At 36.1% G+C, this 24,919-nt stretch overlaps 1 protein-coding gene across 1 annotated transcript in view; it reads right to left on the reverse strand.

Annotated features, from left to right (window-relative positions):
* DPY19L1 (dpy-19 like C-mannosyltransferase 1) overlaps window positions 1-24,919 on the reverse strand; it is a 92,920-nt gene that overhangs the window by 32,733 nt on the left and 35,268 nt on the right. The window contains exons 7-10 of the mRNA XM_027539509.1: window positions 21,142-21,199; window positions 8,834-8,925; window positions 6,517-6,616; window positions 4,207-4,284 (exon numbers count right to left, since the gene is read on the reverse strand). Coding sequence (XP_027395310.1) covers window positions 4,207-4,284; window positions 6,517-6,616; window positions 8,834-8,925; window positions 21,142-21,199 — 328 coding nt within the window. The remainder of the gene's footprint in view (window positions 1-4,206; window positions 4,285-6,516; window positions 6,617-8,833; window positions 8,926-21,141; window positions 21,200-24,919) is intronic.

Consider the following 24,919-nt stretch of genomic DNA (forward strand, 5'->3'; position numbering starts at 1 on the left):
TTATTTCAAAGTATATTATCTGTGTTGCTATTATATCAGAAATCTTTTCATATTTTCTGATTTTTTATATTTAGAAAAATTATGTTAAGTATGAATAAATGAATATAAACTTCCATTGTTTCTAGTAGTAATTACTTTATTAATTTGGGTTTTTTACGTATTCAGAAGTATATCAATTACAAACAATGATATTTTTATATCTTCCTTTTCTATTCGAGACTCTTATTTTTTAGTCAGTTGTATTAGTTAATATTTATGCAACAATGTTAAGAGCGGCAGAAGACATATTTCTTAAATTTCTGGCATAATGGGAATAGTTTTATTGATTCATCATGTTGCATGATACTAGCTTTTGGCTTCAAGTACATGTATGTATCAAAAGTTCAATGGAACACCCATCTATTTTCATTTAATTAAGATCTTAAAAATCAGAAACAGATGTTGACTTTATCAAATGCTATTATAATATCAAAGGAAAAGGTGTTCAATATCATTAGTAAATGCAAATCAAAACCACAATGAGACACTACCTCATAATCTCACACCTGTTAGAAAGACCATTATCAAAAAGCCAAGATATAAGTACTGGTGAGGATGTTGAGAATAAAAAGCCCTTTTCCCCACTATTGGTGAGTTGGTACACTATGGAGGACAGTATGGAAGTTCCTTAAGAAATTAAAACTATGATAGAACTATCATATGACCCAGAAAACCCACCCCTGGCATATACCCAAAGGAAACAAAAACAGGATCTCCAAGAGATATGTGCACTCCCATGTCCACTGCAGCATTATTCACAATGGCCAAGACATGGAAATAGCCTAAGTTTCCACTGATGGATGAATGGATATGGAAAATGTGGCATATACACAATAGACCAAAACTCAGCCATAAAAAAGAAGTCCCTGCCATTTGCATCAGCATGGATGGACCCTGAGAACAGTTATGCCACGTGAAATAACCCATTCAGGAAAAGACAAATACCACATGATTCCACTTATATGAGGTACCTAGAGTAGTTAAAAGTATAAACATAGGAAGCAGAATGAGGGTTTCCAGGGCACTGGGGGGACATGAGGGGAAGGAGTATAGGAAGTTATAACTTTATAATAAGGTATAGAGCTTCATTTTGCAAGATTAAGACTTGTGGAAATAGATGGTGGTGATGTTTGCACAACAATAAGAATGTACTTAATATCACTGATGTGTACACCTAAAACAATTAAGATGGTAAAGTTTATGTGTATGATATTATTTTATCATAATAAAAAATGGAAAAAATTCATTTTGGAGGAAATTTCATATTTTTTTCCTTTATGTAACTATGGAGATTTAGGAGTTTGTAAAGCAAAGATAGCCCATAGTATGTAACTGATTCCATAGTCAGTAAGTGACATGATAAAGCATATATCATTTACCCAAGATAGGTTCTACTATAAACTAAGCCTGTGTCATATTAGTACTTTTAAAACTGTAACTTTAAGTCAAAGTCCTCATCCATAGCTGCTTATACAGACTAAGGGCTTAACACTTATTCTAATTTTTACTGCAATATAGAAAAAGCATATTAAACACTTTGGGGGAAAAAAATCAAGTGTGAAAAAGGATAAGTACTCTCTAATCCCATTCATGCACAGATTTGAAACCCTAACAAAATAATAGTAAATGAATCCAGGAATATATAGTTTTGCTTAGCTCAGAAAAGCAAGGTTGCTTAATGTAGAAAATCAATCAATGTAATTCTTCATAGCAACATATTAAAGAGGAAAATATACACAGGATCTCTAGACAGATGTAGAAAAGCATTTGATGAAACAGCCTTTCTGATTTCTTCAAAAAAGTACTCAAAGCATAATGAGAACAAAGGACAAAGAAGCCAGCAGAAAGTAGCCGGTCAAATCAGGAACAATGCAAGCATCAAAATTAATAATGAAAGTAGTGGATTACACTGTAGTGAATAAAACAAATGACGTTTTTTCTTGAACATAAGAGAGAAACTGATGAAAATTTTGAATAGGAATGACACAAAGAGAAAAGACAAAGGGCCTATAAACATACCAAAACACGTTCAACTTTACTGAAAACCAGAGAAAAACGTAAATTAAGGTCATAAGACACCATTTTATATTCTCCAGATTGACAAAATTAAAAAAGAAAAAAAGATACCGAATAACAAGGACATGTTATTGTTCAAAGTAGTCTAATCACTTTTGAAAAGCAATGTAATATTAAATTGTGAAACTGAATATGCATTTAATTTACCACCTAAAAATTCTACTACAAGGTAAATAGCTTAGAGAAATTCTATATTTATGTCCCAGGAGGTATGTGGAAATAAGCACTATTCATAAAAGGAAAAAGAGAGGGAAAAAAATCTAAACATCTTTCAATAAGAACATGGATAAATAAATTGTGCTTAATTTATACAATAAGAAACATAAAGAAAATGCCCGAACTCCAGTAACATACAAATCTCAGAAATCTGAGTGAAAACATATTTCACACAAAAAGGAAACCATTTTATAAACCTCAAAAACAATACAAAAACTTAATTATGAAAATCTATTATCTATGCATAAGTATATGCATATGGTAAAGTCATAAAGGAAAACAATTATAATTTGAAAGGTCAGGCTCATGGTTATCTCCAAGAGAAGTGAGGCGGCTATATTCAGGACACAAGGGCTTCAAAGTAATGATGGTTCCAGTTTTCAGCTGGAGGGTAGGCACATTATTGTTCATTTTATAACTCTGTTCATAATTTATCTTATAAATGTCCTTTTATATGTACCAATTATTAGAGAACAAAAAATATATGGCTGTAGTATAAACCCTGATAGTTGGGATTTTTTTTCTTTTTAGTAATACAAGTGCCTGACTTAAGCTTTTATTGCAATCCACTTCAAATATGGCTATCTCTTGAATAAACATACTGCCAGCCACAGGACTAGATAAAGTCAGGTCACCTGCCCCTACTGAGGCTCCTTTGTTTTAGAGATCTTTGTTAATTTCAATACCTGACCTCTGGGCCAGTCTTTTCCCTTCCTGTGATTTAAATTCCCACTCTTATGTTTTAAATCCACCAAAGAGAATGAGCCCTCAAAACCCTACGCCCTCATCCTAGACACCAACAAAGCCAGAATCCCAGATGCACACTTGCTCCCTACCTCTCCTATACCTCCCCTTGTCCCCATGACCTAACTTCATGGTCCCAGATGTGCTGTGTAATTTCCAGGTCCTGTAAGTAATAAACCTTGATTATTTTTTCAAAATTTCCTGGTAATTATTGCTAAAAGGCATCTTGTCATGATAATAAGAACCACAAGTACCTGTCAAACCACAAAATCAGTTTTTGATAGGCTAAGACTGGCACAAACCCATGGCATATTGTACTTACATTAAAATTATAGGAAAAAGAAAACAAAATTGTAAGGATTAACGATGGAGAAGGCAAATATTTTTTTTAAAAATCAGTATTCTTCAAAATCAACCATCCAGCCTTATGATCTCTGCTCTATTTCATCAACCTGGAATATTCTTCTCCATGATATCTACTTAACTGACTCCCTCGCCTCCTTCCAGTCTTTGCTGCACTACCCTCCCCTCTTCTCAGTAAGACCTCTCCTGACCACCTCATTTGACTTCTCAATCTCCCATCCACTGACAGCTGGCCCTATTGACCTCCTCGGGGTCTCATGGCTTATCCTTCTCTATAGTCCATACCACTTTCTAAAATACTATATAATTTACCAATTTACTATGTTTATTATTTATCTTCTGTCTTCTATCCTTCCTCTACTCTACTCGGATGTAATCCACATACATGCTGGGATCTTTGCAATTCTATTCACTGATATGTCCCATGTGCCTCAATAGCTGGTGTTCAATAAATGGATATACCACTTTATTTTAACAGAAGGTTCCTGGATAATATACCATTCCATGATCTCTTTCACGAATTATCTTTTTTACTGATAATGTATAAGTTGGACACAAACTCAAATCAGGTAATATGACCCAAGATAAAATTTTCAGGGTGGCCTATTTAAAATAAGATCTGTTAATTATATCACAGTTTTTGACTAACACTTGTTTTAGTTATGGAACTATGTTAAAACCAGTTTCAGCCATGAATAAATCAATATTAATCAGGAGCTTGTTTTAAGGTCAAGATATATGGGAAAAAACAAATTTAAAAATCATTACCATGTGTATATAAATGATCTTCCGTAACTTGCTTATGTCAATGTATCCCACAACATAGAGTGCAAATAATGATGCAATCTGAAATTTAAAAAGTTATGTGAAAATTTAAAATTATACATATATAATGAATAGATTAAAAAATTAAGAAAGGAATTATCTTTATTTTGCCTCAAATTTATATTTATATAGAAAGTTCTTTAGTTTCCCTCTTACCTGCTAATTTATGATTAAACATGGTGAATACATTAATATAGCAAATATTGGTTGACTATTCTCTTCCATTCATTTCTCTCTCAATTAACCATGTAAATTATCTGCTTTGCAGATTATCCAAAACAATACTCCTTTTAATGTCAGAGTGACTCTACTGCCGACATGTAGAATTACAAAGTGCCTTGCTCAAATAATACGAAAATGCAATTATAATGTGACAATTAATACATAATTGGGAAAGATACATTAAAAGCTAAAAAATAATTATTTAATGCATGTGTGTGTAAAAATATATCAGGTTCTGCTTGTTAGTCACACTTAAAAAGTATCTCCATTAGTGTTCTCATTTATACTTATACAAATATTCCAGTGTTGGCTATAGTTAAATTTATCAAATTTCAAGCTACAAGTACTTGTATTACAAAGGTATTAACTTTTTTTTAACAGTTTTGAAGAAAATTGTGAATGTATTTTCCAAGAATTCTAAGAGTACTGGAGTTATTCATATGAATTAATTGATTATATGAATAAATTGATTAAATAATGTACCTCTTAGTAAAATGGCTCAGCTGATAAAGAATTCGCCCGCAATGCGGGAGACCTGGGTTCAGTCCCTGGGTTGGGAAGATCCCCTGGAGAAGGGAAAGGCTACCCAGTCCACTATTCTGGCCTGGAGAATTCCATGGACTGTATAGTCCATGGGGTTGCAAAGAGTCGGACACGACCAAGCAACTTTCACTTTCAGTTTTTTAGTAAAATAGAGAGGTATTCAAACAGTGTCTTTCCATCTTTCTTCATGGAAAAAGCAATTCAAATTAAATTCCATGCTTCTCTTACTACACAAATACATTTTAAACAAACAGCAAAATAGCTGAATACTTATAAACATGTATCTTAAGTTATGTTCATCAAGTTTTTAATCTCCAAGTAATCTACAATAAATTTTCCTAAAAGCAAGAAAACAATGCTTCCCTTTACCCAGATTTCTCCATGGGGAACACATCATTGCTGAAGGGTGACTGATTCGACACAACTGTGGGCAAGCGTGTTGTTATTCAGTGTAAGCCCCACAGAGAAGCACATTACTTCCTCCTCTCACTCCATGCAACTCCCCACATTCCCCATCCCCCAGATAAAAAACATAAAGCTGGCCATCTCCACCAACGGGAGGGTAGGAGCTCTCCCTTTCCATTCCAGGGGTTAAGCAATACACAACAGGCCTACTAGGTTTTAAGAAGTGACCCTCAGGGACATTTTAAACCAGAAACATTTAAAATGTCAACAAACTAAAGAAGACAAGAGAGTCTAAAAGGTAACATCAAATAAAGAATTAAGTACAAATAGAGCCACCTGAACTGCAGGAGACCCAGGTCCGATCCTTGGGTTGCAAAGATTCCCTGGAGAAGGGAATAGCTGTGCACTCCAGTATTGCTGCCTGGAGAATTCCATGGCCAGAGGAGCCCAGCAGGTGACAGTCATGGTGTCGCAAAGAGTTAGACACGACTGAGCGACTAACACTTTCACTTTTTCAAAGCTTCTCTTAATAAAAAAAAAAAAAGAAACAGCTAACCTGACATCCTGTTAAGTAGTGGTAATGTGTTAGGAGTCTTATAATACATACATGACCCCATCTGATCCTAATCACAACCCAATACAGTAGGTTATTTCAGTTTCTCTACTTCATATATGAGAAAACTGAAACTAAGAAAAGTTAGGCTATCTGTCCAACTAAGAAGCTACTGAACAGTTAGGTCTCAAATCCAGGCTTGACTTCCTTTCTCAAGCAAGACATTTCAAAGGACATTTAAAAGCAACTCAAGTTGCTTTCTATGAATAGGAATAAGGCCAGTATAAGAAAAAATCAAAGTAGTGGGTGCAGGGAAAAATGAGCACACATTCTACTCCCCACTCTCAATATCCACTAATAAATAAATCTTATTTATTGCCCTATCTTGAAATTTCTTTCAAAATATCAACTGAAAAGAACATTTTAGGACTTAGAATCATGTAACATACCAGTTCTATAATTTTAGATAATTAAGTTCTTATAATCAAATATACTAAACTTAATTCAGTTTAAAAATATAAGCACCTTACCTGAGTAAGAAGTACAAACTGAGCAAACTGCCAGGGAAGCATAAAAAATACATTGGAAATGCAGAGTGCAATCAGGCTTCCTCTGTAAAGTTTCGTAGCCCTTAAAAAGATAAAATAAGTTTAACCAGAAAAGATCCCCTGGAGAAGGAAATGGCAGCCCGGTCCAGTATTATTCTTGGAGAATTCCATGGACAGAGGAGCCGGGCAGGCTCTATAGTCCACGGGGTCACATACAGTCAGTCACGACTGAGTGATTAACAGACACACAAATCAGAAAACATTCTAGCATGGCTCCAAATCGCTACAAATTAGAATCTCTAAACACAATCTGGTTGTAACATATAAAATGAGCCAATGGATTAAAAATTATGCCTACTGACACCCAATTACAACAACTTACTATGAAAAGTAAATACCCAGTATAACTGTAACAAGGGCTTCCCAGGTGGCTCAGCGGTAAAGAATCCACCTGCCAATGAAGGAGACACGGGTTCAATCTCCAGGTTGGGAAGATACCCTGAAGAAGGAAATGGCAACCCACTCCAGTGTTCTTGCCTGGGAAATTCCATGGACAGAAAAGCCTGGTGACTACAGTCCATGGATTTGCAAAAGAGTCAGAAAGACTCAGCGACTAAACAACAGCAATAACTGTAAAAAAACAAAGTTTCCAAAGGGGAGAGGGGGAAATCAGTCAGTGTATCTGCTGAGTTTTTTCAAACTATATTTTGGTGAATTCACAACCAAATATATATATGTAAAGCTGCATTCAATAGATTAATTTGGAGAGATAGATGATGCCTATGAAAAAAAATCACAGAAGTAGCAGATTCTAAGCAATAAGTATTCTGCAGACAAGCAAGCAAGTGTTTAGGATATGGGCTGAGCAGCTGATGGACGTTTCCTGGAGGAGATGAGATAAAAGCTGGGTCCTGCATGAATAGGACACAGAAAAGAGAAGAGGAGGCAAAGGCAGGGGGCATTTGATCTCTGATCTGAGCAGCTGTGGACAATCAGAGCATATTAGCAAGGGAATCAGAGGAAGAAAAAGTTTGCCAGCACTGGATTTAAGACAGAAGCAGAAAAGTAGGTGAAAAGCAGAAAATAGAGACTGATGGGCAGTCTACTGTGTGCACTGTATTAGAGAAAAAAACCAAGATCAAGAGTGTGGTTGTGGTGACACAACACGTGCAGTGGAGACTCAGGTGTTCATACAGCACATCACTTCTTCCCAAAGTGTTTGAGAAGGGAAGGTCTATCACGGTGCGCCAGAACTAAAGCTGAATCCAGAGGTCAGCTTACTTGAAGATGCTAAAGAAGCTCTAATTTCCATAATAAAAGAGGAATTTAAGGCAGAGCAATCAGACTGGAGCTGCAAAGACTTTAAGAGATAATACAAAAGCTGCCACCCATCCCATATTCTGTGAAAGGCCGGTCTAAAAACACTAAGAGACAAAGCCACATAATGGCTCTATTCCTGCCAAGCTCATCATGGGGAAATGGATCACCCAAAGGGTTTGATGTAACACACGTCAACCAGTTCTTCTGAATTCTGCATTGAACAGAGTTAGACAAGTCTGAGTCATCTTCAGATTTTCATCATGCTTTGTTCTATTGTTTCCTACACTCCATTTTCTTTTATCGTCACCCTCTGAAACAAGGCAGCATCCGTCTAAATTCTGTATCTTTCAGTAGAAGGGGAGGAAACTATTCTCCTTTAAACTCTCTACCAGTGTGGTGCCTGCATCTCTATTAGGTCTCTAACTGAAGGCCAGAGAAACAGGGATGAGCCCAATCCAATCCTGCGTTTCTAGCAGGAATTCTCCTAGCATATCTTTATCTACTCAGAAGGTTTCTTTCTACCCCTGCTATTCAGTTCTCAGGGATGCTAAACAAATGCAGAAAGAACTACACATATGACAGTTCCTGACCACACGTATTCTATGAACTGTTCTTGTGTAGGTACACTCTACTGCCACCAGCTTCCCCATTTCTTCCTATTTTTGGAAGGCTGCTGTGGTGGCAGAAAACGACCTGGGAAAGCAGAGATGGCAGAAGCAGAAGCAGACCTGTTGCTCCTCCGGCATATCTGTGGATCACTAATTAAAGGAAAGAAGACTAGAAGGCAGATGAAGAAAACATTTTGGGTAGTAATATATTTTGAAGTTATAGTCTTAAAATACCTTTATGAAAGCAACCTAGCAACAGCATCATCTTAATTATTTTATTACATTGTTTTCATAACGGAAGTTTTAAAAATTCCAGCTTAAGGTATTCAATGCAAAGCAAATAACAACCTCTAAAGATAAGTCAAAGTTACCTGAGAATGTGAGTCACAAGCAACATCTGAAGTACAAGGAATGGATATGAGAAGCTTTCACGGAGAGGAGGTGTCCACATCACACGGGTACACTGAAAAAAAAAAAAACAAATTCATAGTGTATGGTAACTTTGCTAAATGTGTTGAGTAAGACATACCAACTGAAAGTTGCTATTAAGCTTTTCTCACAATGTAATAGTGTGCCAGAAAACAAACTATTGATACTAACATTTTTATCAACAGCCAAATTAGGAGGAAGGCACACATGGCATAAGACCTTATGAAACAGTAACATCATGAATTGTCAACAGCAAAGTCCTAAAAAGCTTCACCTGCAGCTTAAAAGGAACAGAGGGAAAACACCAGCAAGAAAATGTTCTGCCAAAACTAAAAACACTACATTTGAGTTGACTATGAAAATTAACCATAGTTTGTCTTCTTTCACATGAATTTCAGCAAAACTATTCATAACTAGTTCAATAACCTCAGATTTAACCTCAGATATGCAAATGACACCACCCTTATGGCAGAAAGCAAAGAGGAACTAAAGCGCCTATTGGTGCAAGTGAGAGTGAAACAGCTGGCTTAAAACTCAACATTCAAAAAACTAAGATCATGGCATCCAGTCTCATCACCTCATGGCAAATAGATGGGGAAACAATGGAAACAGCGACAGACTTTATTTTCTTAGGCTCCAAAATCACTGAAGATGGTGACTGCAGACATGAAATTAAAAGACACTTCCTCCTGGGAAGATAAGCTATAACCAACCTAGACAGCATATTAAAAAGCAGAGACATTACTTTACCAAAAAAGGTCCGTGTATTCAAAGCTATTGTTTTTCCAACAGTCATGTACAGATGTGAGAGTCGTACCACAAAGAAAGCTGAACGCCAAAGAATTGATGCTTTTGAACTGTGGTGCTGAAGAAGACTCCTGAGAGTCCCTTGGACTGAAAGGAGATCAAACCAGTCCATCCTAAAGGAAATCAGTCTGAGTATTCATTGGAATGACTGATGTTGAAGCTGAAACTCCAATACTTTGGCCACCTGATGCAAAGAACAGCCTCACTGGAAAAGACTCTGATGCTGGGAAAGATTGAAGGCAGAAGGAGAAGGGCAAAGAATGAGATGGTTGAATGGCATCATTGACTCGATGGACATGAGTTTGAGCAAGCACCAGGAATTGGCGATGGACAGGGAAGCCTGGCGTGCTGCAGTCCATGGGGTCACAGAGAGTCAGACATGACTGAGGGACTGAACTGAACTGATTCATAGCTAATATTTCAAAACTCTCTGGGGACATCACTGTTAGTATTTTTATCGACAATACCACTTAAAAGGAGCACTCCATTTTTGTTTTTACTTCTTTGACCTGAGCTGCCAAGTATTTATAAAAAGTGGTACAGGAGATCAAATAAAATAACAGAAATTCTAAAATAGTTATCAGCCTTTCTGAAAGCTAACTTTGGATTTGATTAAATAACATAATAGTCCAGTTTTAGTACTCTATCATGTTTCTGCATATATATTAAATATATTAATAAGTCCATGTTTCAGTTTGAAGAAAACAGCCCTGGATTAAATGTAAAGCAATTTGATATCACTACTACTAAGCTAGTCACACTAGAAGAAATCATTGCATCTTTCAAGTCAAGCAGGGTAAATTTAAGGAATATATAGAATGACAAAGATCGTGATGGATACAAGCCTTTATTTTAGCTCTGCCTTAGACTATTAGATATCTCTACTACCCCTATAGAAAGTTTGAGTCAACTTATTTCTCTTTTTCTACCAAAAGTCACCATTCCCTATGAAATTAACATAAATATATATTTTTAAATGAACTTACATGCAAGATAATATGAAAAGATTGAAAGTCTTTAAAAATGCATGTTTGTTGAGATACAATTTTAAAAAATGTTAGTTTATTAAATTAATTAGTTTATTAGAGATTTCAGTATGATTGATAGAAGAAATATATAACCAAAATTTATAAAGCTACCAATCTCTATGCAAAAACCAGTAAGAAAATATTTAAACTATATAATACACAATTTGAAAATTTTCCTTAGACTGTTCACCCACATTTATTTCATTACTAAATTCAACTATGTTGTCATCTCTTAGAAATTCATTTCTCTTAATAGCAATAGTCACTCAGTTTGCTAAAACTCAATTACATCCTCTGTAAAGTATGGATAAGAAAGCTCAATTATAAACTATAACAAAGAGCAAGGTTTTCTCCTAAAATGTTGAGTGAATGAATTCAAATATATGTGAACATGTTTCTTATTGTTTCTCCAATAACACAGGGTGCTTTTCTAAATCTGAAACAAACATAACTGCTGATCTAAATGATAGCATATAATACGAAAATTTTTTTAAAAAAGATGTGTCTTAATCATACCTTAAGTAACAATAAATAGGTATTTTTATTTAACTATAATTTTAAGTGGAAAATAAAAATCTATAATTCTCTTTATAGGTTGAAATATAAGAAAGGAGGAAATATACACGTGAACTGCTTCAAAAAGGATTACAGAAAAGTACTCTGCACTCTGACAAAGAATAAGAAATTCTTTAATTGTGAAAATAAATTCAATAAAAAAAATCTTGCACTGTTCAAACTGTCCTCATCCACTACATAATTTTTAATCTATTTGGCTTGGTAAGGGCTAAATCTTTTAGTCATGTACTCAAGAATCAAAAACAAAGAAATGTCAGCAATAAACAGCTTCATTTTTCAACCTCTCTTTTCAAATAGTTGACTTATACTACTAGAGATCTGAGCATAATCTAACTGATTTCTTTTCATAATTTAAAAATAGAAATAGAACTGACTAGTCAATTATAACTTATAGTCAGTATTAGTATCAAATAGATCATGTTTAAGGCTTGTTCCAAGAGTTTTAATTAGAGTTAACATATAAGGTTTGAGCTTAAAACAACGATCCTACCTCTTGACTGCTGCACTGTTGTATTAGCTACAATAGTAAACACTATACAAGTGATTCCAAAATGATTCCTGACCTCCACGGGTTTGGCTACTCCTTTTCTAAGAACAGTAAAGGTTTAAGGATTCAACTATCCAGATGTCAACCATAAAAATGCTGGATGCAACAAAAAAATGCAACAGCCACACAACATCATCTAGCTGATGTTACCTGGGCAGCCCCATTGTTTAGGCAGACCCTTAGCTTGGCATTGGCTTTATGAGGCTGGTGGGACTGCAACTTTATAAGTCAGGTAGGTTTCTTGGAGCTTTTATCTCTTTCTGTACCATGTACTGATACACTGCCCAATTGAACCATCAGTTATTGATACATACATCAATTTGAATTTGTAATACAATTTTTGCTTACACAAAAATTAATGCTTCAGTGACATATAATTGCTATTAACAAGCTTTGTGTGCTTGTGTGTGTGCTTAGTCGCTCAGTCATGTTCCACTTTTTAAGAACCTGTGCGCTGTAGCCTGCCAGGCTCCTCTGTGGGACTTTTCAGGTGAAGGTTGCCATTTCCTCCTCCAGGGGATCTTCCCAACCCAGGGATCAAACCCAGGTCTTCGGTGTCCCCTATACTGCAGGCAGATTCTTTACCCACTGAGCCATCGGGGAAGCCCTTACTATCTTAATAAAGTACTTCTACTGGTTCCATGGAAAGAAATGTTTATCTATTTTTGTCTCTGATCTTCCAGGATAACAGCATATCCTACCATAAAGTTTGCAAAAAAACTTCTGTGAAGTGAGTCAGCTTTGTTGGATAAGCAATAACTTACATCTTCATGACTCCATCCTTTGTACCAATAACTCAAACCTGACCTTTCCTTACTTATTTAAACATAGAAAAAATGCCTGACAAGGTGTTATCAACTCTACCACCTTTACTATGTGGTTGTAAACTAAACTACTCAAGGTTATTATCAACATGCTCAATATTCTGTATACAGTATTAAAGTATTCGTCATGACACAAAAACAATATAAATATAAAATGAAACAAATGATTCCAACTGCACTGAATGGTAACCTAACAGAGAAGCAAAAATAATTTAGGTATATATCGAGCTATTTCGCTTTTGAACTCTGTATTCCTTAGCAGAATATGATCTTAGGAAACAAAGAACAGCAAAGAAATCTTAAGCTTTACTTAGTAGGTTTGTTGTTAGTAATCGTATTAGTGTACGAATTCTGAAATTATTTTGCATATACTACAGAATAAAGCAAATAAGTAAATACAATTACATTATGGGGAGGCAGAAGATACAAATATGGAGTAGGGGAAGGCAGAGTTTATAACACTGGATTACTAGATCAGAATTAATGGAGGAATCGGTGTGAATTAATGATTTTTGCTGAAAGAAGCTAAAAGTGATTACATCCAAGCAGTAATAAGCACACTAAGCACCCTGCTTTTGGTCTCTAAATACCATTTTCCACCAGCAGGATCTAAGATTCCTTGGAAAATAGCTGATTCCAAATCTAGGGACAGGAAAGTACTAAGTGATTTTGAAACAACTTTTTGTGCAAGAAAGTAAGTGTTCAAAGAACACTGAGGGAAATAAATAAAGAACACTGGACACATCAAAAGGGCAGAGAATAGTACCAAAATACACATGTGTGCCTACACACACACACAACTTAGGAATTAATTTAACAAAAATTATGATATAAAAAACACTGCTGAAACAACTGAAGAAGATTGATATAAATGAAGAATAGTTATGTTTACAGATGGGAGGATTTGATATATTTAGAATGCCTCTTCTCCCTAAATTGATCTAGAGATCAAGGCAATAACTAAAGTCCCAGCAGGTTGTATATGTGCTGAGGGAAGGAGGAATCATGGAAAACTGATTCTAAAATTCATATGAAAATACAAAGAACCTGGACTAGTTAAAGCAACACTGGAAAAAAACAGAGTTAGAGACTTTTACTACCAGATATCACACTTTTAAAGCTACAATATTTAAGATTGCATGATAATGACTTAAAGATAAACAGCCAAACTGGAACAGATTTGAGAGTCTAAAAACAAATCTACTGATACTCAGTCACTTGATTAATGACAAAAGCATCAGTTCAATTCAAAGGAAAAAGAACTGTCTTTTCAACAAACAGTACTAAATTAATTTAATATTCAGATTAGGGTGAAGAAGGAGAGAAACAGGAACTTTCCCTGGCAGTTCAGTGGTTAAGACTCCACTTTCCAATGCAGTGGTGCAGATTCTGTCCTTGGTTGGGGAACTAAGATCCCATCTGCCTCGTGGCCAAAAAAACAAAACATAAAACAGAAGCAATATCATAACAAATTCAATAAAGACTTTAAAATATGGTCGACATGAAAAAAAAAAAAACTTGAAAAGAGAAGAAGCACTGAAGAACAGTCAGGAGGCAGAGAGAAGTTACAATCTCATGTTGTGTTTAGCTTCCAGAAAACTGCTGAAGTTGAATCCAGTGATGGACTGATACTAAAAAGCTAAAAATTTACCTCCTCCAAATTCAATTGCTTGTAAGACCAAAGAGATCATACCCTGGAGTGAGCATCTGGGAAACTGGAGAGTGAGCCACAGGGCAGAAATTTCCTTCATTCATTTGAAACTGGAGGAAAATTTAAATTAAAACTACAGCACTCCCCAGCTTGGCAAGACTCATGGCGGGATCCAATCGCTTGGCCCTTACCCTACATGCTCAACACAGGAAAAGATATTCCCTCTCTGATGGGAAAAAAAAAAAAAAAAACAAGCAAAAACAATTATTTAATTAGGGCTTTATCATTTTGTTATACAAAATATCTTGCGTTAAATAGAAATCTATGAGACATGTAAAATCAAATATATAACCCACAATTAAAAGGTAAATTCTAGTCAGAAAATTTAAATCCACAGAGAACATTAATGTTGGAATTAGCAGACAGGGAATTTAACTATAATCATTAGGTTTAAAAATTTACAGAAAAAGATGGATAAAATGGGTGAACAGATAGGAATTTTCAACAGAGAAATAGAAGCTCGGGGAAAAACTTAAATTTATAATATCTAAAATAAAAAATTCACTAGATGGGCATTAAAGCAGACAATGTATCAGAATAAAGTATCAATGAACTCAGGGACAAATAATATATCCAAATAGAGAAAGAGAAACAAACAAACAACCAACCAAAAGGTGAAGGGAGTACCAAAAACCTGTGGGACAACATTAAAAGCTAAACATACATGGAATTGGAATCCTCAAAGACAGTAAGAAAGAGAATGGGGAAGACAAAGTATCTGAACAAAAGATATTTGCTAAAGTTTTCTAAAAACCAATTTAAAAAATCAACCCACGGAACAAAGATGTTCAGTGAAATCTAAGCAGGGTACATACAAAGAAGACCACATTTAAGTTCATCACCATCAAACTAAGAGAAATCAAATACAAAAAAGAAAACTTCAAACCACTATAGAAAACATATTACATTCAGCGAAACAATAGTAAGTGTGATAGATGACTTTTCAAACAATGGAAGCCAGAAGACAAAGAATGACATTTAAAGAGCTCAAACATAAAGCTTTCAACCCAGAATTCTTATCCAGCAAAAAAAAAAAAAAGGGGGGGGGGCACTTAAAAAATAATGAAGGAAAATAAGGATGTTTTTAGAAAGGCAAAAGCTAAGAGAACTTATTGGCAGCAGATCTGCACCACAATGCTAAATAAAGTTCTTAAGACTGAAGAGAAACTACACCAGATGGAAACCCAGATCTGCAGGAAGAAATGAAGAACACCACCGAAACCCAAATTGAAACATCCAGCTATGAAAGATGACTAGGAGTTAACCAGGCATAGATTAGGAGACACAGGGAGAGGGAAACAGGCAGGACACAGGAGAGAGCATGTGCAAAGGCCCTGAGACAGGAAAAGGAGCAGTCCTTTCTGGGAACTAGAGGAAGGAAGGACAGCAGGGCTGAGGCAAGAAGAAAATGCCCTAGTGCAGAGAGACCCAGAAAGGGCCAGAGCGTGAAAGATGCAGGAGGCTGGTTTTCTGCCACATTAGAAGCTATTACTAGTCTTCAAACTACATCAACAGATTCATCTCCAACTAAGACTAGCACACACTCTGTTTATGGACTTTTGGAGTTAAGTCTCACAAATACACACAGCACTCAATTGCCTGAATAAATAATACATCTTCCACTTACACTATCCACGAAATTAATGTAAAAAATATTTAAATCATGTCACTCGTCTGCAGGTAACCCTCCATGGCCTTTCCATCTGCTCCAAATGAACCTTACAATGACTGACAGGACTACAGAATCAGCTCTTTCCACATCCCACCTTCCACCTTTCACTGTCTGGCCTTATACCTTCTACTCTCTGCTCCTCCAAAATGGCCTCCTTGCTTCTCCCCAAATAAATCAGGAAACCCCCGCAACCCCCCACCTTTAGCAGAAGACTGTTCCACCTTCACATCCACAAGGGACCTTTGTTTTACTAACTGAAACATCTGCAGCCTCTACAGATCCTGACATAGGGTACGCCCTCAGTATATGCTGCTGTTGTTTTTTCCCTATTTATTTTTTTGAAGTATAGTTGATTTACAGTGTTGTTAATTCCTATTATACAGCAAAGTGATTTGACTATATATGTTGTTTTAAATGAGTTGAATAAACACAAGACCCAGAACAAATGTCCTTACCATCATTAGAAATGAAAGGGAGGAAGGAAGAGGAAACGAGAAAAGGTTCCTTAAGTTGGCAAGAAAAGATCTCATCATAAAAAGCTAGACAAACCTATTTCACATAAAATGAATTTTTAACAGTCAAAAACTGGAGAAAAGTACTGCATTTAGTTTTTTTTTAATGTATCCATCTAAATGCTTTTCAATTAGCATGCTAAAAATCAACCAATGCTATAAATATCTTATAATAAGAAAACATTTTAAAAGCAAAGAAAAATTGTTAGTTTTCATCTTAGCAAAAATTCTCAATAGGAACAGAATTAACATTTAATTAAAAAGTTTGATAAAACATCTGCATAATTTTTATTATAAAATAATTTTATATATAGCCTCAATATTACTGATCATTACTATGAGCCACTAATAGCTTCTTTATTATGTTTTCACATTTTTCAGATTTGAGGGTTTAAAATTTCCCTTTTAAATAATTTGATTAATCATTTATGCTACATAATTTGTAGTTCTTCTATTAGAGCAAAAATTTCCCCTTGTAAAACCATCTGAGAAAGGAATGCTTCAGAAAGTACATCATATAAAGAAATGGCAACCCCCTCCTCCAGCATTCCTGCCTGGGAAATCCTGTGGACAGACGAGCCTGGTGGGCTATATAGTCCATGGGGTTGCAAAAGAGCTGGGCGTGACTTAGAAACTAAATGACACAACAATGAAAACAAAAATACTATCTTAGACTCAATTACAGAACAAATTAAATAATGCAAATAGAACTTAAAAGCAGGAAACAATTCACAACTGTTTTTTGGCACATAAACCACTCACTCACATGATTTAAATAACTCTTCTAAGAAAGAAGGGTACCAGTTAGAAAACGGCCAGATATTCCAGTGCGACACACACTGTGCTTCTCTGGAAAAGTTCACTAAATACATGAATAATTACAACCAGAGTAGATGCTGTGCCCCGCCCCCCCAATATAAAAACTATGTACTTTAAACAACACTTTTAAAAATGAGAAGAGAACAAGGGTCTGAAAATCTTACAATCTGAAAACCAAAATAAATTAAAAATTATAATAAAATCATTTTCAGTTACTTGTGATCTCACAATTATTTTATCCAAAACTACAGTTTATGTTCTCAATTAATGTCATTACTCAAAATGGTCACTTATATATTTTAAAGCTACAGTCACTGATATAAGTACAATTATTTACTTAACTAATTCAGGAAAACTACAGTTTTAATTCTAATCTCATTTAATCTTTTCCTAAGTAGAAAGTAATCCCTAGGTATGCTTCAATATCCCAAGTAGCTGAAAAGTGTTAAAAAAAAAAAATCTATCACCCTTAAAAATGAACTGAACTGTCTATTTCATTGCTAAAAACTGAAAAGACTGCTAAGAAAGATGTTCATGCTACAAGAGTATCAAAATTATTAGAAAAATGTATGATCAAAAATTAATAACCCCGTGTTGGAGAAGACTCTTGAGAGACTCTTGGACTGCAAGGAGATCCAACCAGTCCATTCTAAAGGAAATCAGTCCTGGGTGTTCTTTGGAAGGAATGATGCTAAAGCTGAAACTCCAGTACTTTGGCCACCTCATGCGAAGAGCTGACTCATTGGAAAAGACTCTGATGCTGGGAGGGATTGGGGGCAGGAGGAGAGGGGGACGACAGGGGATGAGATGGCTGGATGGCATCACTGACTCGATGGATGTGAGTCTGGGTGAACTCCGGGAGTTGGTGATGGACAGGGAGGCCTGGCATGCTGCAATTTATGGGGTCGCAAAGAGTTGGACACGACTGAGTGACCGAACTGAACTGAATGTCTAGTCAAGGCTATGGTTTTTCCAGTGGTCATGTATGGATTTGAGAGTTGGACTATAAAGAAAGCTGAGTGCCGAAGAATTGATGCTTTTGAACTGTGGTGCTGGAGAAGACTCTTAAGAGTCCCTTGGACTGCAAGGAGATCAGTCCTGGGTGTTCACTGGAAGGACTGATGCTGAAACTGAAACTCCAATACTTTGGCCACCTGATGCGAAGAGCTGACTCATTTGAAAAGACCCTGTTGCTGGGAAAGATTGAGGGTAGGAGGAAAAGGGGACAACAGAGGATGAGATGGTTGGATGGTGTCACCGATTCAATGGACATGGGTTTGGGTGAACTCTGGGAGTTGGTGATGGACAGGGAGGCCTGGCGTGCTGCGGTTTATGGGGTCACAAAGAGTCGGACACGACTGAGCGACTGAACTGAATTTACACTGAGAATAACACAGTAGACCTTTCTGCTTAAGAGATAGTAATATTTAAAACTGTGCCTTGGCTTCGAAATTTTCAGTAATCTCTTTCTTCTCAACATCTCACTGTGAACACCCAATGCTCCTTTCTTCCACTGTTAAGCAATTATTTCCTATTTCTTAGGGCATTCTCACAGATCTGTGCTTCCAAATGTTTTATGGTCCACACCAAGGCACTAAGCAGCATCCACAGTCAAAAAGAGCCAAATAATTCTTTTATTTCTTTGTTTAAACTTCAGACCAAATTAATTAATTGATGTCATGTTGCAATCAATTGTCAAATAACTCTAATCTATAAAGTCACTCTAGCTTTAAATTTCTGTGATTTTAAATACTACGCATGTGCTAGTTTAAGTTTCACTAGTAATCCACTAAATGATAAGAAAAGTAAGTTCAACCCTGAGTCTACAGTTTAGTTTTTGTATGACTACCCTCAAAGCTTTGTAACATGTATATATTCAAATATTGTAGACAGTGTAGAAACACTTAAAAGGATTAAGTTACTTCACACAAAACAACCTGACCTTTTATATGAGAGTTCCCCTCATAGAAAACTTTCATGAAAGAAAACCAAACATATACATATATATTACTAGAAATTCATTTACAATTATAATTAAGTTAGTGGAAGGATTTCATTGGCATCTTGAATTTATATTAACATTTAACCTAAAATGTTACCAATAATAATACAATTACACAGCTAATACTTACTTAGCAGCAACTATGTGTCAAACATTGTTCGAGACACATTACAAATATGAGCTCATTTAATCTCGCAATAATCCAATGAGATGGATAACATTATTATGCCCATTTACAAAGAGAAAACTAGGGTGGGTGAGATTAAAGGGCTTGCCCAGGTCACTTAGTCACTAAATGGCAGAGTCAGGATTTGAACACGGGTAGCCTGGATGCAGAGTCTATGCTTTTTACAACGTTATTCTCTTTAGAAAGAACTTGGATACATGCACAAATTTATAGATACAATAAAACATTCTTCAAAGGACCCTTAAAAGTATAACAAAGTTTAATATAAATGCATTAAAATAGAAACATATACAATAGCTCCTACATCAAAAAGTTACCCCCCACAAGAAGTTAATGGATACATGGCTAGCTTATTTTTATTACAGTTAAAACAAGAGTTTTCACAATTTTAAATTATATACAGAATTAACACAGACCCACTATTTCTTTAAGCCACTAAGAGATATATCAAAAGATACAATGGTTATAAAATTTAAGATAAATGCTAGTGTTTAAAATTTGAATCAAAATAAGATTAAACATTTAAAGACTGCTGCTGCTGCTAAGTCGCTTCAGTAGTGTCCGACTCTGTGCGACCCCATAGACGGCAGCCCACCAGGCTCCCCCGTCCCTGGGACTCTCCAGGCAAGAACACTGGAGTGGGTTGCCATTTCAATCTTCTCCAATGCACGAAAGTGAAAAGTGAAAGGGAAGTCACTCAGTCGTGTCCAACTCTGTGACCCCATGGACTGCAGCCTACAAGGCTCCTCCATCCATGGGATTTTCCAGGCAAGAGTACCAGAGTGAGTTGCCATTGTCTTCTCTGATTTTAAAGACTGCTACTACATGAAATTAAAAGATGCTTACTCCTTGGAAGCAAAGTTATGACCAACCTAGATAGCATATTCAAAAGCAGAGACATTACTTTGCCAACAAAGGTCAGTCTAGTCAAGGCTATGGTTTTTCCAGTGGTCATATATGGATGTGAGAGCTGGACTGTGAAGAAAGCTGAGCGCCGAAGAATTGATGCTTTTGAACTGTGGTGTTGGAGAAGACTCTTGAGAGTCCCGTGGACTTCAAGGAGATCTAACCAGTCCATTCTAAAGGAAATCAGTCCTGGGTGTTCATTGGAAGGACTGATGCTGAAGCTGAAACTCCAATACTTTGGCTACCTCATGCGAAGAGTTGACTCACTGGAAAAGACTCTGATGCTGGAAGGGATTGGGGGCAGGAGGAGAAGGGGACGACAGAGGATGAGATGGCTGGATGGCATCACTGACTCGATGGACTGAGTTTGAGTGAACTCCAGGAGTTGGTGATGGACAGGGAGGCCTGGCGTGCTGCGATTCATGGGGTCGCAGAGTTGGACATGACTGAGTGACTAAACTGAACTGAACTACAGATTAAATTTAAAGAAATTAAAGAAATTTAAATATATATTTAAATTTCTATATATTTCTATATTTTATATTGGTAAAATTTGTATTGGTAAAATGTCTTAAAATTTTTAAAAATACTTAAGTGAAAAACATTGTTTCTAGAAGTAAAACCCCCGAACAGTTTGAAAATATTTGTTTACTACCTACCTCTCCATGATTGAAAAAGAAGCACAACACTGTAACCAAGCCTCCTAAACGGCTGCCGCTGGAAAAGAATATAAGAAAATGTAACTCCAGTAACAGAAATCAGGTCAATCCTAATAAAACCCTGAAATAACATAACATGATAATCTGCTAGTACTACAAAAAGTTTTAGCCACACTAGAACTCTATTATTTACAAAACAGCTTATTTCCTCTAATGTATCATTAGTTTAAAAAAAAAAAAAGTTTTGTTTTTTTAAAAAAACATTCTCCATGCTCAAAGTGTACAGAAAAACAGAAACTGACAAGGAATAAAAAATTCTTATTCGTCATGTTACTGTGCACCATGCAACCTGATCTTTTTTCACTTTTTAAACTTCTTTAGTACCAACTATTTTTCTTTGCATATAATATACATTCAGGAGAGAGGATGGAAGCTAGTACAGAAAAGTGCTTTATGATCAGAAAGCTGGAAATCTCCATACTGCCTCCTGCTCCTGGAAATTCACAAAGTGTGTTAGCACGTTAAAGATTTAACTAATTCAGTACTTCCCAAATCCCATCTCCAAGCTACCTTTATACATGCTTGTGAAACACTCGTTTACAGATTAAGTTTTATCATTTGTTTATTTTCAGAAAATTGGGAAACACAACACAAACATCAAAATATAAGAATCTGGCTTATATCTCTAGCTAAGAAACCACAATGGTGTAGTTTGACAGTCCCAACAGTTAAAGCTTCATTTGCTCAGTAAGGGTGAATTACGTCCCCATTCTACTCTGACCGTGACCAAAAGCATCTGAGCAAGGGAAAGGAAGGCTGTTTTCAGATCTGTTTCATCATTTCTTTCATCTCTACTCTTGAGGTCTTTGAGTTCTCTTTAGCTCATGCTGCTTTCTTGTAATTTTACCCAGATATCCTTCCTTCCTTCTATCCACCCAAAAATATGTGTATATCACAGAAAAGCAACAAAGAATCAGACACAGGTATTCTAGGCCATTATGTTTATTCTTCAGGGTGTAGGAATGAGGAAACACAGAGGAGATACATGAGATGGCAGGGATAATTCATGTACCGAGAACATACACCCTCCCCAACATCCCCAGAAGCAAACAGGAAGGGCTGGGATCCCCAGCACATAGGGACAGTCAGCCTTGGCTCAAGAGGGAAGTGGAGTCTACATGTTTAGTGGCAAGGAGTTTACAGAGTTGCTATTTTCCCCATAGAGTTAGGGCACAGAGCCACTTGCTGCTCAAGAGAACAGGGAGCAGTGCTAAAGGTCTGAGGAAAGTGGAGGAGGAGGTATCTGAAATACCACTTGCACTTAGGAGAGAGGTAAGGAGGGAAAACAGAAGGGCTGTAGAGCCCTCTTTAAGGGATCAATAGAAGTTCAAGATCACAAATTGTCACAGAGACACTAACAGTAAGGCTGTGTGATCTTTCTCCACTGGTCATTAACTTGGACCAGCACAAATGAAATATAAAGGGGCAAAGAAACAGCATGCTGGCCAGACAGTATTGAAGTGATGGATTACAGAAATAAGAAAGGCAGATAAAGGAGCTAGAAAGGGTACAGGACAGGGGTTGGAAGTTGGGGGTTCTCTCCTCAAGAGGCATAGCGTGGCTACTTCAAAAGACCAGCAAACAGGCAAACTCTAGGCTCAATGTAAGTGATGAGACTTTAGGAAGCTTAAGAATGTATTATGGGGACTTCCCTGATGGCCCAGTGGTTAAGAATCTGCCTGCCAATGCAGGGGATGTGGGTTTGATCCCTAATCTAGGAAGATTCCACATGCCACAGGCAATTGAGCCCGTGCCCTGCTACTACTGAAACGTGCACACTCTGGAGCCCTTTGCAACTAGAGTAGCCCTGCTCGCTGCAACTAGAGAGAGCCTGTGTGCGGCAATGAAGCACCACTGAAAAGAAAACCTTTAAGAAAAAGAATGAGTTATGGATTTAAATAATTAGATGCTTAAATATTAGGTATTAAAGAGACAAATATATTTTAACAACTAGAACATATTCTAACAAGACAAAAAGCCATAGAGCTATATATTTTTAAAAAATGGTTTCCTGCCAGCAACCCTCCTCCAATCCTATTCACCAAAGATAAGCAATAACATTTGTTGTGTGTCCATCCTTCCAAATCCTTCTCTATAACCATACAAACACATATTTTAATGTTATTATACTATTAACATCCCTCCAAAATGTTCCTTTCCTAATTAATCTGTTATTCCTAATTTAACCCAAAGCATTCTTTTCAACAGATGTCACACATTGCACAGTACAAACACTTTGCAATTTGTTCTGCCCTTTCCCTGTTATTGGTCATACAGATGTTTTTCAGTTCCTTGTTATAATTTTTTAAATGATAAAAGAATATCTTTGCACATGTAAAAAATAGTGTTTTTACTTCTATCAAATAGACCTGTGAGACTGTCGAGTCAAAGAAGGCGGACTTTCCAAAAGACCCACTCCAGTCCACACCCTCACCAGTGTGTGAGGGGTTGATTCGCTATAACACAGAACCCAATGTGCCCAGACCCTTTTACATTTTGCCCATAGAAAGGGTGGAGATTTTTTCTCACTGTTATTTTGATTTGTTCTTCCTGCCTATTTGTACAAAGCATTATGTCAGTGGGTTGTGTCATTTTGCTTTCTTCATTTACTCTTCTGTGAATTGTTCTGTTCACATTCTTATCTGTTTTTCTATTGGATTCTGTTTCCCTATTTAAAGATTAGAGACATAAATTTTTTACTGTTATATATGTGACAGAATCTTTTGGTATAACTTATGGTTTATTCTACAATAAAAAATTTAACTTTATGTAGCTAATTTTATAGTAAAATATCAATATTTTTTCTTCTTTCCTTCTGCATTTCCTGGCTTGTCTGTGAAGGTCTTCCCCATCTCAAAATTATACAGTGTTCTCCTATAATTAGATTATAGTGCAGCATCTTTTGATTACAGACAGTTTTGCTTAACCAGGCAGAGAGGCAGATTTTCTGGTATATTGAGGCTCCGCATAGCCAAGAGCAGAGAAAAAACCTTACTTATCTACAAGGAATGTTCTATGTTCCAATCATTAGGAAATGATATGACTTGCAATAAATCCAAAACAGTGTTCCCAGCATTTAACTTCCTACCCTCTGGTGTTTAAAGACTATCACATAGGTCATTTTATTTTGCTAAACAGAAAAGATGTAGCAACCAGAATATTTAAAATTAATTTTTTTTCCCATTACAGTTGATTAGTTGATATTTCAGCATTCCCTAGTGGTTAAAAAAAAAAAAAGTTTCTTCTGCAATATTACCACCAACTGTCAGAAAATATGAAAGTTCCTATTGTGCAAATTTTAAAGCATTCTAAGCTTGGTAAACATTTGCCACAGTTATTCATACATCCCAATTAACCTTTTGGACCTTAATTTCCTTAGATATAAAATAAGGGGATAAGAATATAAAAAATCTTAAAAATACTTATCAATTCTAATGTTTAATAATCTTGTAATTTTCTTCTTTCCCAAATCTTTCTGTAAAGTGGATTTAAACCAGTCATCACATTTTGGTAGGCTCTGTTAATCATTGCAGTTTTTACCTCTATATACCAAAGAATTATGAAACATGCAAAGTTCAAAATAAACACAGAAACAAAAGTAATCATTGTTGTTGTTTATTCACTAAGCGGTGTCCAACTCTTTTCCGACCCTATGGACTGCAGCCTGCCAGGCTCCTCTGTCCATGGGGTTTGCCAGGCCAGACTACTAGAGTGGGTT

This window comes from Bos indicus x Bos taurus, chromosome 4, assembly GCF_003369695.1.
Source record: "Bos indicus x Bos taurus breed Angus x Brahman F1 hybrid chromosome 4, Bos_hybrid_MaternalHap_v2.0, whole genome shotgun sequence".
In the NCBI taxonomy this organism is placed as follows: domain Eukaryota; kingdom Metazoa; phylum Chordata; class Mammalia; order Artiodactyla; family Bovidae; genus Bos; species Bos indicus x Bos taurus.